Here is an 18,252-nt window from a genome sequence, read left to right on the forward strand (position 1 = left end):
GAAATGTGTCATACCCAGAACAGACCAAACACAGTTAACTTCAGAACAAATGTAGATAACCTTAACTTCACTTACGCAAGCATTCTTTACACATTTCAAAACACCACCTCTTGCAGATCACAGATCACAGAAGGCCGAAGCCCTTAACTGGCGTATCGAGACGTTTGGTGCTACCTCGCTGCTGCTTAGATACGTGATGTGATTTGTTTACTGGCGCAACCCGCTGCTGCTACTCCCGCAATTCGATGGTTATACTATTCTATCGACCTTTTTTGGGAAAGGCAGCAAGCGACCAATCAGAGGACATAATTTTCGCTTCAACAAGGCTTGACAATTTTCAATAGTACAACATAGTACGATTCTACATTTGGGAGGATACGTGTTTAATTTTCCAATCAATTGCTGCAAGAATCAAGGAAATCGGTTGAAAACAAACCGATTTATAAGCATTTAAAAAGGGACATTTTTCGTCCCCTTTTCGATAATAGTTTTCCTATTTACATCCCTATGTGGCAGGCTAAAGAAAAACGTAGTTCTACGTCAAAAAAATCAGACTTTTTAAAATGAGCTTTTTTAGATATTAATTTTTAATTTTTCTTCCAACATTTTTTCAAAAAAAGACTTTTTAGCCTATGTAATAGAACTAAAATATACATACCTCCTGCAGCGCTACGATATTGAACTTGCGGTTTTTCGATTCTTCGGAAAGTATTCGGGTACTTCCTAGAAAATTGAGAAAACGGCAGTTCCATGTTCCGCGTATCCAATCGTCGCCTGGGTCTTTGCCGATTATTCTGGTTCGAATTTTCTGTTTTAACGTTCGTTGTTTTTGTTTTTCGCGGTGCGAGCATGCAAGACCAACGACCAACCCCACTTCCTCGCAGGAGGACCGACGTAGTTGTAGGGGAGAACCGTACAAGTTGGGTAAGATGGCCCATGCTGTTAATTCCCCAAAATACACACACATGTGGCTGTTTATGACGAATTTCTTTGCTTTTCTCATAGAAATCCAGCCTTTCTGCACTTCTCATATAAAAAAGTGTGCCATAATGACTAAAATACCTAAAAAACTGTGCAATTGGCTGTGGCTCTGTCCAACATGTAATTATTCATGAATTTTATATAAGCTTTTATGATTAACTGACTTGTAAATAATACAAAAAACTATGATTCCCCGACACTATTGAAATTTATAACACTATGAGTATTTCAATTTATTTCACTAACTTTCATCAACTTTAACCTAAAAACGATCAAAATTAAAATTGGGGCAGAATGCTTGCACGAGATTGCTTGGCCGTTTCATTGCGTTTGATTTTACTTCTAAGACTTCAATCACTTCTCACTTCGTGTGCTGATTTCTGCTAGTGGCATGTTAGCCTTCTGCTTTGGAGCATATTGGCCTATGTTGTGGTGCGTTTTGGACACGGGCTTGTTTGGTGGCGATGGTAATTTTTACCTAAAAAGACATTGAATTCGAGTATTTTAAAATAAACTTCGTCATAAACATGCATTAGACAGACCCAACAATCATCCTACACGTTCAATGTCGCCTCAAAATGATTAGAAGCGCTGTAAATCGCGAAAATGCTTAACTGGTGCGTTTTTTACAATCCTCTCCTAATGTTTTGAGTCCCGAACACAACCAGGATTTGGACATAACGCTTGCGGTGGCGTTACCTGTCCAAAAAATTTCCTTCCAAGGAAGGAAACCCGCTTTCCCTGTTAGCATACAACCGGTAGTCCCACCGGGGTTGGTTACCCGATCTTCTTACAAGTTACTCGTATCCCAGTTGGCTCCAATGGGGAGGTTGGGGTTTGGTAGCTGGAAGGCTAATGGTTCGCATCTGGGAACTATATCGCGCCTTTGGTCCAGTCATTCGTCAACCTCGATGTTTTATTTAAGCTATATCTCTGAAATTCGTTATGGAACCTCATATAAGTAGGACTTTCCTGTAAAGAGGAATGATAGGGATTTCATTTGGAGTGAACAGAATTTCGGCCGCCATCTAGGACTATTTCATAAAAATCGCTTTTGACCCAGTTCTGAATAAAAAAGTAACTTTTGAGTTTTGTACCGAGGATATTAAAATTGAACGTTTTTCTTTTTCTTTTTAAATTTCACCTTATAATTTATTAGACAAGAAACGCTGTCTACAGTTGTAAGAAGAGTATGAATATTATGTAAAATAAATAACTATTTCACGCGCTTGAAGAATTGGTTCTGTACAAATATAACTCAAACTGAAATTGTTAACAAATTAAATCTATCGAATTCAATCTATCGAATTCAATTTCCAATTTGTTTGGCGCGTCAAACGCTGCTTGAATGGCATAACTAATATCTCAGTTAAATGATAGCAAATATACCTAAATATTACACGACTCATCAATACGGTTTTCACATAGTATAAACCTTGCTTTTCAGTACATTCAGTTTATTTTTGTAATCGTTTTTTTCTTGGAAGGGATAAATAGAGCTGGGTAAAATGATGATAAAATCAGTATTTTAAAATTTTTAAAATAATTCGTGATTTTAGCTTAACAACGTATATAGAAATTTATTCCAGAAATTGAGTATATTGTGTAGTTATGATAATTCTGGTTCAACTCTGTTATTATTACAGTTGCATTGCATTTCATATGACAAAAACGAGAGGAATAAAGGTGGAAATATAGGTATATCTGCTTTTGGCCTTTTGGACATTTATTCGCCACAGTTTTTCTGATCAGCGATTTTCTTTCTTATAAAACGAACATTTGAAACTGTCGCTCATGATGTTTCACTCAAAAATAACTCAGAAGAGTATATAGTTAATATTTGGATATGTTAGTAAACAAATACCGTCTGCGGTTGCTATTATTTGTGCAAACATTTGTTAAGAAATCTGGCGGTAGCACTATTTAAATTGCAATGTTTAAAAAAAAATATAGTTTTTAATGTTATACCTATTTCGTCTGTAAAAAAAAACAAAGCAGTTACAATTTTTTTTACTAAATTTGTTGTATTGAGGATAATGTGGTAAAACGGGACTGAATCCAAGCAATATTTTATCATTGTCAACGATACAAGGTTACCAAATTTTTAATATTTATGAGGCCATAAAATTCAACAGCATCATAAACAATTTGAACATTTCTATAGCTAGCACAGCCTGCTGCTAGCAGCGCTGACTACACGGGCTCAAAATTTGACACACGCAGTTAACTTGAAACTAAACAGAAGCAAAAACCGGAATTTTACGAGGCGCTGCACTTTAGAAACGAAAATCGCGGAAATTGGTTACGATCGCGCTGTTTATAAGTGTAAAAAGAAAAGTATACTTAGTTTGAGTGGTTACGTGACTCTTAAGTGCCGGTATTTATGGAAAATGTTTTAGTCGCTACCGGCGCGAAAATATAAACAGAAAATAGTGATGCGAAAAATAGCAACACTGAAACGTTATAAACGCTATACCAAATGAACCAAATGAGCAAACTGATTAAATTAGGTGCTCTGATGCTGGTTCAGCAGATTCAGCAGAAGCCATCGATCCTTCCATGCTTGGATTCCATCCAATTTCATGTTAATAATTCTTTTTGTCCAAATCGTTTGCTGAGACTATCTTTCGAATCGAATTATCGATCGCTCAAACAAATTGATCTTTAGTCTTTTTAAAAGTCTATTTATTCATTTTTAATTTAATTTATTGAAGAAGTTGAAAAAAAAATCCGTTCAGCGTGAGAAAAAAAACTATATACTATGACATTTTTGTAACCAAAGGCTTCTGTATCAACTAAGGCTCATACCAAATAAATTTTTTGTGGAATACATTTGTTTGAAAAGTTTGTCAAGTGAAGAAATATGAAGGACTGTTCTGTATCAATTGCGAGCAATGGCTTATTATTTGACCTATTTATATCCGAGACGTCACTCGGTATTAGCAACCCTGCTTTATCACTTCGTTAAGGCACGTGAAGTCACAAATGTAAATAAAATTATTCATGGTACACTTTTATATTTTAGTAGTCTAAATCACTCCAATCATACATTCTCCACTATATTCCACTATTCCACTATTCAGCAAAACCAAACCACCACCGCAAATTTGTGCGCATCGGAAAACCGCCCCCAATCAACCACGTTGTTGGCTCCACCCACCGTCGTGTGCCACAACCCCGCTTTCAACACTGCGATTTTCCCCGAAGCTTATTGTTATCGAGCGCGAGCAATTGTTGCTATCTCTTGCCACCGACCGTGGAGCGTTAGATGATTTTTCCGACCAATCTTCTCCCGGCCAGGTTGAGTCGCATTCTCTCTCGCTCTTGTCGTTGCTTGGTTTCCTCGGTCTCCGACTCACACACAATGCATCCGATTTTCGATTGTGTTTTCGATGACAAAAAGGCAGGCGGTGAAAGGGAGAGCATAAAAAAGAAACACAAAGTTTTAGAAGAAAAGCTTCGGCTCTTTAGAGCCTACTAGGATGCACGTTGGCAGAAGCCACGTGGTCGGATTGTAACAATAGCTCTCACAAAGCATGAATCTAGCCACTTTCCACCGAATGTGGAAAACTCAGGGGTAGAGAGGAACAATGCCATCTCACCAACGGTGAAGATGAGCGGCTGCTGCTGCTGTGCGCACGTGGACCGATGATGATCATTGTCTGTTCAGTGATTCGTGATTTTCCTCCTTTGTTTTAGCCTCTCCTCTTTTGTTTCCGGCAGCGCACCCAAGCCATTGAAGTTCCCGTGCGGCAGCGGAACAGTGTTCGCATCTCATTAGCATACGGAACACCCCTTGGCGGGGGCTGTGATTCGCTTTGAATTTTCCCCAGGAGACAATTTGTGTAAATTTACTCATCGGGTTGCATTTCCTTCGGGATCAGCAGCGAAGCGATTGTTTCGAGAGGTATGATGTTTCTCCCTGGTTGAAAACTTTTCTCAGGTTAAATATCATGGCGAATCTCGTTAACGGTAATTATTAAGTAAAGCCGTTTTTTCCCTACCTCCTCCCTGCTTCGCAGGGTTTTCTCCCATCGTTGACGTTTTCGATTCGAGTCTCTCATTAACAAGATGACAGTGCGGAATTGTTTATCTTGCCTTTTTTCGGCGCAGACTGTTTTGAATCGGTGCAAAACTTCAAACGACTCTCGGTACGCCGTCGTCGGTACGGGCAAAGTTTGTTTAGGGAGCAAGTTTTTGGCAATTGTAAACAAAGGTCTGAAGAGTACAGAGAACGACAGCGACGGCAGCGTGACAAAGCGAACTCGGGTCGAGGTGCGGACCGAGGCTGCTAAAACGCGGATGCAGCATCCGGGCAAGACACAATTTGTTTATCTTATCTGAAACGGTGAAATAAACAGGGTACTTTTTGCTACAGTGAAGCTAATGTGTGTTGTCACAGATTTTTCTGATTGCAGAAGCGTGTTTCGATGAGTTTGGCGTAATATCTGTAGGGTCAGGAATAATGTATGGAAATTAAATGAACTTCTAAATCGAAAAGCTATACATCAAAAACTCATTCATGACTTGTGGCATGAGTTCAGAACTGCAGTTAACTGCTTATGATCCGGTTTCATCTCAAATTTACGTATCTTTATGTAGATGAAATCATTTGTAAAAATCGGTCATGAAGAAAATATTTTGTACTCAAAAAAGGATATATCCAGACGAATTAAAAATAATCTTCAGCAAAAGAACTCTGAAAACATTTTGAAGATATGTCATAACCCTTTGAGAGGCATTTAAAAATGATTTGAGAAACCTTAATAAATCTTTCTAGAATTATTTTGGATTATCTTTATTTCTGCAAATATTTAAAAGGGCTTTAAGAATTATTATTAATTAAGAATTATTTGAGGAGTTTTAATTAAAATTATTTTGAAAAAAATCAAAAACCCTTTTTGAATTAATTTAGAATTGCTTCAGGATCTTTCTAATAATATTCTGAAATCCTAATTCGAATCAAATCAGAATCACTTAAGTATAATTTTGGAATCCTTTTTGAATTATTAAATAATTACTGATAATAAAATGATTTTAGAAAAAATTTAAAATCACATTATAATAATTTTACAGTGACTTGAGAATTGTTATAAAATTGTTTTTTCATTCCAAAATTATTTTAAATAATAATCGCAAATCATCAAAAAATATGGAAAGTTTACTATACTAAAAATAAAAAAAGTCAACTTTTTTGTGTTAAGAGATAGAAGAATAGTTTATTCGGCAAAGTTGTAGAAAATTCGAAAATATGAAACTCTGTTGAAAAAATGAAAATCCTATTTTTTTCGGTACAAAGCAATAAAGTCTATTAAATGGAACTTATTTAAAAGTTAATTTTTTGTACTTAACATTTGTTAGTTGCATTTTACACGAAAGTATTGTTGGAGGAATTGTTAGGGCACCAAAACACACATTTTTGGCAAAGGTCATATATCTCCAGGACTTTTCCTTACAAAGTTATATCATATTTTAGCCTATTTTTCCGATAACTTCAAGAACGTATAAGTTAAAAAGAGGCAAGTGGAATCATGATATCAATACCCTTCCTTGAAGTTAAGCTAAAGTACTAAAAACTCCTTTAGGTTCCATTTGTCCCAATCCACCCATATTAGAGTACAGTGAGCATATGTCACAGTAGGTTTTCATATATTAAAAATACTAACTTTTTTGTGTTAAGAGATAGAGGAATGGTTTGTTCGGCAAAGTTTTAGTTTGTGCAAAAATATGAACCTTTGCTGAACAAACAAAATCCCTATCTTCATTGGGGAAAGAGTTACAGAGTATTTTCTATAAAAGTTACTTAAAAGATAGTTTTTTATACTTAACTCTTGTTAGTTACATTTTACCGGAAAACGTTGTTCTAAAGAAGCATTTGGACGTACAAAACAAACGTTTTTGTTGTAGACCACACATCTTCAGGTCTTTTCCTTACAAAGTTATAGCACATTTTAGCATATTTTTCCGATAACTTTAACAACGTATAGAAAAAAGATTGGATTGGTATGGATTAAACTTATAACAGTTTTGAACACTCAAGCTAAACTTTGAGAAAAAGTATTGACATCATGATTCCACTTGCCCCTTTTTACTTTATACGTTCTCGAAGTTATCGAAAAAAGTATATGCTAAAATATGCTATAACTTTGTAAGGAAAAGTTCTGGAGATGTGTGGTCTTCAACAAAAATGTGTGTTTTGTATGCCCAAATGTTTCTTTAGAACAACGTTTTCTTGTAAAATGTAACTTGCAAAAGTTTAGTGCAAAAAATTAACTTCTAAGTAACTTTTATAGAAAATACTCTGTAACTCTGTATCCAAAAAAGATAGGAACTTTGTTTGTTCAGCGAAGTCTCATATTTTTGCACGTTCTAAAACTTTGCCGAAATAACCATTCCTCTATCTCTTAACACAAAAAAGTTAGTATTTTTGATATATGAAAACCTACTGTAATCTGTGCTCACCGTACTCTAATATGGGTGTATAGGGACAAATGGAACCTTAAGTAGTTTACAGTACTTCAGCCTAATTTCGAAAAAAAGTATTGATATCATGATTCCACTTGCCCCTTTCTAACTTAAACGTTCTTGAAGTTATCCGAAAAATAGGCTAAAATATGATATAACTTTGTAATGAAAAGTCCTAGAGATATACGATCTTCGGCAAAAATGTGTGTTTTGTATGCTCTAACAATTCTTTCGAACTACACTTTCGTGTAAAATGCAACTAACAAAAGTTAAGTACAAAAAACTAACTTTTATATGTTCCATGTAATATACTTTATAACTTTGTACCGAAAAAAGATAGGATTTTCATTTGTTCAACAAAGTTTCATATTTTTGAATTTTCTACAACTTTGCCGAATAAACTATTCTTCTATCTCTTAACACAAAAAAGTTAATTGTTTTATTTTTAGTATAGTAAACTTTTCATATTTTTTGATGATTTGCGATTATGCGGGTTATTTATACAAACAATTGCTTCGAAGACACTTTTAAGCTAGGATAAAGGTGGAAGGCGCTATGGAATTAAATTCCACTTTTTGCCTTATTGGACCACTGTGCACTGTGGAATCAATTTCGAATTAGGGTAGCGAACGGCTACGACAGTGGTTTTCTTCGGCAGGTTTTCTGCTGCAATCTTATGCAGAAGCCTGCCGAATAAAACCACTGCCGAAACCGTTCGCTACCCTACTTCATAATCATTTTAGAATCAATTAAGAACTATTTTAAAATCATATCAAAGTCATTTTGAATTTATTTTAAAACGACCTTAAAATCACCGTAGAATCATTATAAAGTTATTTAGGTCCTGAAAAAAATAGTACGATTAGAATCCTCTTTAGAATCAATTTGAAATCATCTCGGAATTATTGTAGAATCGTACTAGAAATATTTAAGAATCATTCAAGAATCGTTTTAAATTATTTTGGAATACACTGCGGTCGCTTTTTACGCGGGTTGTTTTTATGCGTTTTTTCAAACGGAATATTTTCACAATAATGCGGATTATTTTTACTCGATTCGGAAGATCATTTGTACGCGGTATCAAATAAATTTAGTATAAGTAAGTAGTTTTAAATGCGGTACAATCAACCGCGTAAAAAGCGACTGCAGTGAAATATCAAAATTAGTTTAGAATACATTTTGAAATCAATTCAGAATCTTTTAAGAATCCTTCTAGAATTATTTGAGAATCGTTTGAAAATTATTCTAGAATTATTTTAAAAGCCTTTTAGAATCACTTTAGAATAATTTTGGAGTTATTTTAGAACCATTTAAGAATCAATAAAGGATCATTTTAGAATCCTGTTGGATTTCGTACTATTAATTTGTCAGTCAAAGTATTAGCTTTAAGTTTGGTTTCATTCGATCTGCTTCTTACCGTAAGATAAACAGTTTGATTCGTTCTGTAAGACAATTTTATTTCGACTGATCTCTGCAGGCAATGATAAGCGGTTTTTATTATCTGCTGAGTGGAGAATTCTAAGCAAGCAAGCTAGAGCCTTTTGTGACCTTTCGCTCATACAACTGAGGCTAGCGATGACAAAGAAAGCGATAAATTTAATAGCGTCTGATCGAGTGAGATCGCTGATTTTGTACTAATTTGGGATGTTCAATTATTATACAATTATTTCCATACTACGATTACTTAACATAGCCGGCCACCGTTGAAAACTCATTTTCAACCTAATTCTATATCTAACTGACTGGGTGACCATAGCGAAAGAGATAGCTGACTGAATTCAACAAAAGGCTTTTGACTCGGATCATCTTCGGCTTCGACGATGCAAAGCAGCCCACGTGCTACCTCGGGTTGTTTACGTTCCTTCTCAGCATGTCTCGGGTGAGCAACGACCGTCTAGGGGACGTCGTCTGGCATCAATCGTCTGGCATCGACGACTGCAAATCAGTTGACTGCTATTGTTCCTTTCGATGATCAGGACAGCTGCTTGTGATATTGTTACACATACGAACAGAGCCGGCACAATGAATGAACTTCCTAGCTGACGTCATATTGCTCGTGGGATCCTTAACATCAGTGGTTCGATTTGTTTCGTTCAGAAGCCGACCCAATTGGTTATTGTCCGAGACGACTCGAATAAGGATTGCAGCAAGTTATCATGAAATACAAGAAACATTAGTTCTTAATTTTAAAGTAAGACATGCACATGCATTGCCGGATGGCAAACAAATACGAAGGGTTGTTACATATCGTAAAGTCGATCTTCATCCTCAGCGGTTGCTGACGATCTCACGGGTAGCACACAAATATTCGAGATAGCACGGCGTAGCTCGCCATCTTTTGTCTTGACGATTACTACTCGAACATTGCCGTCGTCACTGCGGAAAATTTGGATGACACGGTCGTACCGCCATTTGAGGGGCGGGAGGTTGTCGTCTTTTACTAGCACCATTGTCCCAATTGCTATGTTGTCGCGTTGCTGGGTCCACCTGGTACGTGGGAGCAATCCGGACAGGTAATCTGAGCTCCAGCGTTTCCAGATGCGGCGTAAAGATTCCTGGTTTTGTTGATAACGATCCAAACGACTGGTGGGTATGCTTTCGTACGATGGTTCTGCTATAGCTTCCAGTGGTCGATGAATCAAAAAATGACCAGGTGTGAGAACTTCCAATTCATCTGGGTCAGCGGAGAGCTGCGTTAGCGGTCTAGAATTTAAACAGCTCTCGATCTGAACTAGGAGGGTTTCAAAATCGTCTTTCAAAGGGACTGATGCTCCCATTGTGGCTTTCAGGTGTCTTTTGAAGGATTTCACGGCAGCCTCCCAGAGGCCACCGAAGTTTGGGGAGCGCGGTGGGATGAAATTAAACTGGATACCGGACTCGCTGCAGTGCGAGGTTACCAGGTGTTGATGTTGTTGGGAAGTAAACTGCCGAGATAATTCTGCTAACTCTCTTGATGCTCCGAGGAAATTTTTGGCATTATCGCATTCGATTACGGTTGGTTTACCTCGACGTGCTACAAAGCGCTTCAGAACAGCGATAAACGCATTGGTAGAGAGGTCTGCCACTAATTCAATATGCACCGCTTTCGTAACTAGGCACACGAAGATAGCGACATAACCTTTGATTGGAGCGGATTTTCGACCCGTGTGACGATAATAGATTGGTCCACAGAGGTCGACGCCCGTTTTTATGAACGGGTAGGTTGGAGTCACTCGTTCAGCAGGCAAATCTCCCATTAGCTGCTCGAGAACTGTCGGTTTGCAGCGAAAACATTTTATGCATTGATGTACTACTCTGCGCGCTAGGTTACGTACTCGTCGAGGCCAAAATCTTCCTCGGATAGTAGCTATGAGTAGTTGGGGTCCAGCGTGTAGCAACTTTTCGTGATAGTAAACCATAACTAACTCGGTAGAAGGATAATTTGGTGGCAAGATTATGGGATGTTTTCTCTCTTCTGATATTGGTGCGTATCTAAGCCGACCACCGACTCGCAAAATATCATCTTTAAGAATCGGTGCTAGAGTTTTTAATCGGGAATTGGACTTGACTTGGCCACTAGCAACAACGCTTCTAATGTCTTCAGCAAAAGACTCTTCCTGGGCGATACGAGCTAATACACAAACTGCTTCGTTTAGTTCCTCGGTTTGAAGAAAACTTTTGCGGCGTTTTAGACGATTTGCTTTTCTTGCGTTGTATGCAAATCGCAACAAATAAGCTACGAGACGGATAAGTGAAATGTATGACGAGCGCAAGGCAGAAATGAAGCTCGGTGGTTGCACTTGCACCGGTAGGCTGATAGTTGCTTCTTCTAACGGTTCAACTGGAAACTCTTGAGCAAGCGTGCGAACTAGCGGAGGCCAAAATCGTTCTGATTGGCGTAGCCAGGGTGGGCCTTCCCACCACATTTGCGTTTCTTTTAATTGAGTGGGCAGCATTCCCCGAGAAATGACGTCGGCAGGATTTTCGATTCCGGGAACATGAGCCCAGATTCCGTCATTCGTTGCGTGTTGAATCTCAGAGACATGGTTAGCGACAAATGTTTTCCACCGTGAGGGTGTTGCAGAGATCCAATGTAGGGCTATCATTGAATCAGTCCAGAAAAAGCTTTTCATACGTGTCTTCAGGTTATTTTGAACTTTCTGATAAAGATGACTTAGGATTAACGCGGATGAAAGTTCCAACCGTGGTAAGCATATTTTCTTCTCCCTTTTGCGTTTGCCCATGGGAGCAATTTTGGACTTGGAAGTCAGTAGACGAACGACAGATTCTCTATTAACCGCAACAGTGCGTAAGTATATGCAGGCGCCATATGCCTTCTCTGAGGCATCGCAAAATCCGTGAATTTCAATGCTGATGGGATCGGAAACGGACAAGGTGGTACAGTTAGACTATCCAATGCTGCAAGTCTCTAAACTGCAGCCAGAGTTGTTGAAGTTCTGCTTCAAGTGGTTCATCCCAGTCTTTCTTGTTTCTCCAAAGATTCTGCATGAAAACCTTTGCTAGAACAATCACAGGACCAACAAGTCCTAAAGGGTCATACAGACGAGCAGAGTCAGATAGGGCGATTCTTTTACTGATGACTGTCGCGGTGTTCCATTTAGAGACTTGGAAGCCAAATTTGTCAGACGCGGGTTCCCATTTGAGACCCAGAGTTTTAACTGTGGTAGTAGAATCGAATTCTAAAACAGTACGTTCGTCGCGTAATTCCGCAGGTATGTGGGCCAAAATGTGTGGACAATTGGATGACCATTTTCGTAAACTGAACCCGCGGAGTTTAAAAGATTCAAAAGCTGGCTGCACAATTCCTTTCCTTCCTCAACGTTGTTGACTCCACTGATCATATCGTTCATGTAAAAATCTTTGGCAACAACAGCAGCAGCTTCAGGGTGTGTAGAGCTTCCAATTCTAGAAAGTTGTTGGAGGCATTTTGTAGCTAGACAGGGTGCCGCAGAGGTGCCATCAGTGACTGTGGTTAATTCATACGCTTGTATGGGTGCAGACGGGTCATTTCTCCAAAGAATTCGTTGCAGAGCATGATCTGCGGGATGCACTTTAACTTGACGGTACATTTTTTCTACGTCAGAAATAATCGCATACCGATGCATGCGAAATCGTAAGATAATTGAGATAAAATAGTAATAGTAAGTTAAACTAGATTTAGATGGCATCTGTTCTCCCACTGGCTTCATGTGATTCAACTTCTGATATTCGTCAATGAACTCTGAATATGCTGACCGTAAAGGTGGATTGGCTAAGAGACGACGCTCCAGTGAAAGAAAGCGACGTTTGGCAAATTCATATGAATTTCCCAATAGTGGAAGAACAGACGGCTTCTTTGGCAGGACCACAACAAAGCGACCTGATTCATCCCTGGTCGTAGTATTCGCAAAATGTGCTTCACAAGTTGTCTCTTTGACCGACATGACATTAGAGGATTGGCACGATTCTAGTTCCCAGAACTTGGCAAGCTGCTTTTCAATCGATTCTAGGTTGCAAACATGGACAAGACTGAATTTCTCTTGGTCGGTCTGAGAAAATCCTACCTTTCCAGAAACGACCCAACCGAACACTGTATTTTGCAGAACCGGTTTTCCAGGACCCAGACGAATAAATCCATCAAGAAGAAGATCGTAATAAATTTCCATTCCTATTATCATGTCGATATAAGCTGGATCGTTGAACTTAGGATCTGCTAAGACAACATCTTCCGGCCAATTCCATTGAGATACATCCACATAGTTAGACGGCAACTCACGGGTAATTTCACTGAGCACATGGAATTTGATGTCAGCATTGAAATCCGTGCAATGAGACTGAATGCAGGTTACGAGAGAGTGTATGGAGACAACTGAAGTCTTGCTTATACCTCCGATGACATGATAATCCTTTACTTTCTGCAGGGTTAACCGTTGCACGAAGCGTTCCGAAATGATATTAAGTTGTGATGCGGGATCTAATAACGCTCTCGCCCATAAACAGTAACCAGTACTATCGAACACCTTTACTATAGCTGTCTGAAGTAGGACCGTTGACGGAATTTTGCGAAAATTGGCGGACGTGGAGCAGTGGCTGAGCGACGTGGACGGAGCTTGATTGTTTGTAGGATTTGCTTGCGAGGAAGTTGTAGCCGGACTGCAAACAACCAATATCAATAGATCGAATTTCGGCTCGTAAAAGCGAGTATCAGATTTTGATTGCTTTTTGGTGAAAATTAAGCGTGATCAAGCAGCAATATGACACCCAGCTTGAGATCACTCAGTAAGCAAGAACGCTTTCGCTGAGATACAATGCAAAATGTGTTAGCTTTCGTAAGAAATTACAATGAGCAGAGAGATAAAGATCACCTTCCCGTGTGGCGAGATCGTTTAGAGGAAACTTTTGAAAAATTCCAAAGCAACCGTTTGCAAATGGATCTTCTTGAGGAAGATGCACAATACCATGATGCTACATCGGTGCAAGGAGCTGACGAAACCGACGGCGATGGTGATATTTTACTCATAGCTGAAGCTAGTCGCAAGGCGCGTGATGAATTTGAGTTAAATTATGTCATGGCGAAAAGTTTTCTTGTAGCAGCGGAACGCAAAGTAAATCCTACCCCGCCAACCCAGCAACTTGTTAATCCCTCTACGTCTACGATCGTTCGCAATGCTGAGCCAGCCATTTCTAAAATAAAGCTTCCTGAAGTTAAACTTCCCACTTTTGATGGTTCTCTCACTGGGTGGCTTACTTTTCGGGATACCTTTAAAAGTTTGATAGATTCTAACCCTCAACTGTCGGATATCGATAAATTCTCCTATCTCGTGGCGTCATTGTCCAAGGATGCGAAACGTGTGGTTGAAGCTATAGAAATTACAGCAGCTAATTATTCTGTAGCCTGGGAATTATTGAACAAACGTTTTGACAATAAGAAGATGGTGGTGAAAACTTATCTAGATTCGCTGTTCGCTGTGGAACCCATGAAGCGAGAATGCTATGAGTCGTTAGCCCGGTTGATAGACGACTTTGAACGTAACCTTCGAATGGTCGAAAAAATGGAGATCGATACCAAGGGTTGGAGTGTTTTATTGGCTCACATGGTTATTGCGCGGCTCGATTCATCGACACTAAAGCAGTGGGAAAATTACAACTTATCGACAAACGCTCCTGAATATGATAATTTAATTGCATTTTTACGCCGTCATACCACTGTTCTACAGTCTATCGCACCTGGCAAGGCGCGAGCTAACGATCTCCCACGGTCAGAACCAAATCGGTCGCAAAAACCCCGATACGGTAACGTGCATACCGTTATGAATTCCTCCACAAAATCTTGTCCATTTTGCAAACAACCTATACATTCGCCTTTCAAATGTGAAGCTTTTAGGAACCTGCCGGTTCCTCAACGATTCGAATTGGTGAAACAAAAATCGTTATGCATAAACTGTCTTTCGCCAGACCACCAAATCAAAAAATGTTCCTCTAGCGCGTGTCGCGTTTGTAGCCAGAAACATCACACAATTCTACATCAACAAACTAGCAATCGTAACTCAAATAATGTCCAAATTCCAAAACCACATACCAATTCGCTCAATTCCGGTAGTTCTCAAACGCAATTACAAATCGCCAAATATACTCCAAGCAATCCGGCTCGAAGGACCATTTTATGTTGGATTTCGTACTATTAATTTGTCAGTCAAAGTATTAGCTTTAAGTTTGGTTTTATTCGATCTGCTTCTTACCGTAAGATAAACAGTTTGATTCGTTCTGTAAGACAATTTTATTTCGACTGATCTCTGCTGGCAATGATAAGCGGTTTTTATTATCTGCTGAGTGGACCTTTCGCTTTCGTGACCTTTCGCTCATACAACTGAGGCTAGCGATGACAAAGAAAGCGATAAATTTAATAGCGTCTGATCGAGTGAGATCGCTGATTTTGTACTAATTTGGGATGTTCAATTATTATACAATTATTTCAATACTACGATTACTTAACAAATCCTTTTAGAATAATTTCAGAATCGCTTAAAAACATTCTAAAAGAATTATTTCAGAAATCTTTTAGAAAATCACTTTAGAATCATTTTGGAGTTATTTTTGAATCATTTTAGAACTGCTCTAAAATTATGAAAAGATCATTTTAACATCATTTTAGAATCATTTTTGAATCATTGCAGAATCCTTTTAGAAACATTTATAAATAATTAAGGAATCATTGCAGAATCATGCTTACATTATTGTGGTAACTAAAATGGTCCGGCTTCCTAGCCGGACCCGGGAGTGTCATCTAGTAGTCAAGACACGACGAACGTTGGTACTTGAATAAATCGCACTCAGCGATCAGTTTATTGTACACGTCGGTAGCAATACCCTTTTCTGCTGATGCAGCGGGTGATCGCACCGTCGTTTTATGCTGATGCGATATATGATCGCACCGCTTGTTTTATATTTACTTATATTCTAAATGGTGCTTGGAATAAGTCCATTACACCACCCCTCTTAGGGAAAAATTTGAATTTTATAAATTCAAATTTGTTAAAAATTTATATTCGTGTAATTGGTTATGTAGAAAAATTGTAAAAGATGTATTATCTTATTTCCTTAATATGTTGATGCAGCTTTTTTTTGTTTTTGTTTTTTTTTTCAATTTTTTCAAATATTCTTTAAAATATATACTTTCTTCTTCATTTATTTCGAAATCTACATCAGAAATACCAAAATCAGATCCTGCTATTGAAATTCTTATTGATTTATCTCTGAAATTTTTTCATATCCGAAAACATGCCTAAAAATATATTTTTAATGTAATGTCGATGTCGATTTTTGTCGAACGTTGACTGTAATTTTTGAAAATTTTTATTATTTTTATTTTGTTTTTTTTTTTTTTTTTTTTTTTTTTTGTTAATGTTATATTCTTATTGCCTATTGCTTATTTTGATTTTTTTTTCTAGTTTTCGCTGTTAGTTTATTTTTTCAAATTTTGTATTGTGGTATAGTAGTTAGAGGTGTAGCTAAGAATTTTCGTCGTATCGTCCCAATCCATTGGTGCTTATTGGGTAAAGATCTCAGATATTTATTGAGATGTCTGTGATCTTTCTCCAACGCTCCAATCTATTGTGGATGATGAAGATTGTCTAGAAATTTGAAGTTATGTAACGTTGAATCGCTATGTGTTGAAAAAAGAATTTGTTGTTTTTTTTTTTATTTTTGATTATGTGTTTGATCACATATATAAGGATAAGATTTTGCTTTAAAGATAATAAATGTGCAATTGATGAAATGTGTTTATGTAATTAATGTAGGGTTGGCTAAGGTTTTTTAATTGGTTTTGTACTTAAGGATGATTTGAATTCTAGGTGTTATAATTAATCTACATAATTAGTTCTATTTAAATAGGGGTAATTTGTTTTCGTTATAAGTTGAATAAGTTTTGTTATGGGTTATTATAATTTAGTCATTTGCGAAAGGAAAATAAACAAAAAAATTTTTTTTTTCTTAAATGTTTAATATTCTTATATTTCGTTTATTTTAATATCTATTTTTATTGTTGTTATAGGAGGTCTCAAAGTTAAATTTAAAGATTTTTTTTTTAAGAAAAATATTTTTATAGATATTTATAACGTTTTTTTTTTTTGTTTTAGGATGTTAGATTCGTCTTGTGTTTTTTATTCTGTATTTTATTTGCAACTTTTTGTTGTTGTTGCTAGTATTGTGAAAGTTATCGGATTATAATTAAATGAAAATAATATTACATGATCTTAAAAAATCTAAGAATCTAAGAAAATATTACAGTGTTATTGATGAGTCTTTTGCTAATCTGTTCGGTTTATGACTGATTTAAGTAATTTGTTTTATAAATGTTTTTTTAAAATTGAAAAACTTGTATTAGATTTTGAGTTTTTTTTTTAAATTAGTGAGACAATGATTATGTAATTTGGTAGAATTTGCATTGATATAGTTGCTCTGTCAGACTATACTCGAAGTATAATCAGATGAGAACAAAAATATATGAATCCAATATTTCTAACAATGTTACATAAACACATAAATTTATATTATCTAAAGTTAGGCTTAGCAGAATTGTTTAGCACATATTTCGTGACTATGGAAAAACTGTTTTTTTTTTTTAAATTTAGGTTAGGTTATTTATTTACGTTTGTTTTAATGTCATGTAATGTTTTAGTTTGGTTATTGCTTTGTTTGTGAAAATAAGGAAAATATGAGAATTGGTTTTGTGTCATATTTTGTAATGTTATGGTTATATAAATTTTAGGTTATGAAATTACTTAATTTAAGGTATATAATTGGACTGCTTTTCTATTTGCTGTGTTTAATTTAAAACTTTGTAATATTTTTATGATATTATAAAGTTATAATTATGTTTATTAAACAATAGTTATTGAAAATGATCGTAAAGAATTAAAGTTTAAATCTCTTATTAATCTTATGACGTCCTTCTGGTAATCTTTAAAGTGCCAGGCATCCGGGGTATTAAAAAAATTAACTTATTATGGCTACGAGACGCTAGAGTCCGTGCACTTCTTATTCACCCGGGCATCCGATAACCATTTTGGTTCGGGCATCTGGGGCAAAATTCCATCCAATTATTTTTAATATTTTATTTATTGATACCCTATTCTACTATATTTTATAACATGGCTCCCAGGAATATATTTTTCTTAATTTCTATGCCTTGCTATGGATTTTTAGCCTATTCGCATAGCAGGGCAGGCTGCTAGGGATTTTGAGCCTATTCACCTAGCAGCTCTTTAATAAATAAATATATATATATATATTTTTTTTTATTGTTGCGGGCTTTCACCGCGCTCT

The 18,252-nt window shown here is 36.9% G+C and overlaps 2 protein-coding genes across 2 annotated transcripts; one reads left to right on the plus strand and one right to left on the minus strand.

The window, feature by feature from the left end:
* Positions 1-9,686: 9,686 nt before the first annotated feature.
* On the minus strand, positions 9,687-11,351 carry LOC129720509 (uncharacterized). The gene has a single exon (XM_055671991.1). The coding sequence runs from the start codon at positions 11,349-11,351 to the stop codon at positions 9,687-9,689; it is 1,665 nt and encodes a 554-aa protein (XP_055527966.1).
* Positions 11,352-13,733: 2,382 nt separating this feature from the next.
* On the plus strand, positions 13,734-17,071 carry LOC129720510 (uncharacterized). The gene is made up of 2 exons (XM_055671992.1): positions 13,734-14,718; positions 17,064-17,071. Exons 1-2 carry the CDS (start codon positions 13,734-13,736, stop codon positions 17,069-17,071), a joined length of 993 nt encoding a protein of 330 aa, XP_055527967.1.
* The last annotated feature ends 1,181 nt before the right edge of the window (positions 17,072-18,252 follow it).

This window comes from Wyeomyia smithii, chromosome 2 (genome assembly GCF_029784165.1).
Source record: "Wyeomyia smithii strain HCP4-BCI-WySm-NY-G18 chromosome 2, ASM2978416v1, whole genome shotgun sequence".
NCBI classification, from domain to species: domain Eukaryota; kingdom Metazoa; phylum Arthropoda; class Insecta; order Diptera; family Culicidae; genus Wyeomyia; species Wyeomyia smithii.

Excerpts from the sequence above, each read along its gene's own strand:
- LOC129720509 (XM_055671991.1), bottom strand. The coding sequence starts at position 11,351 with ATGTGGTGGGAAGGCCCACCCTGGCTACGCCAATCAGAACGATTTTGG.
- LOC129720510 (XM_055671992.1), top strand. The coding sequence starts at position 13,734 with ATGCAAAATGTGTTAGCTTTCGTAAGAAATTACAATGAGCAGAGAGAT.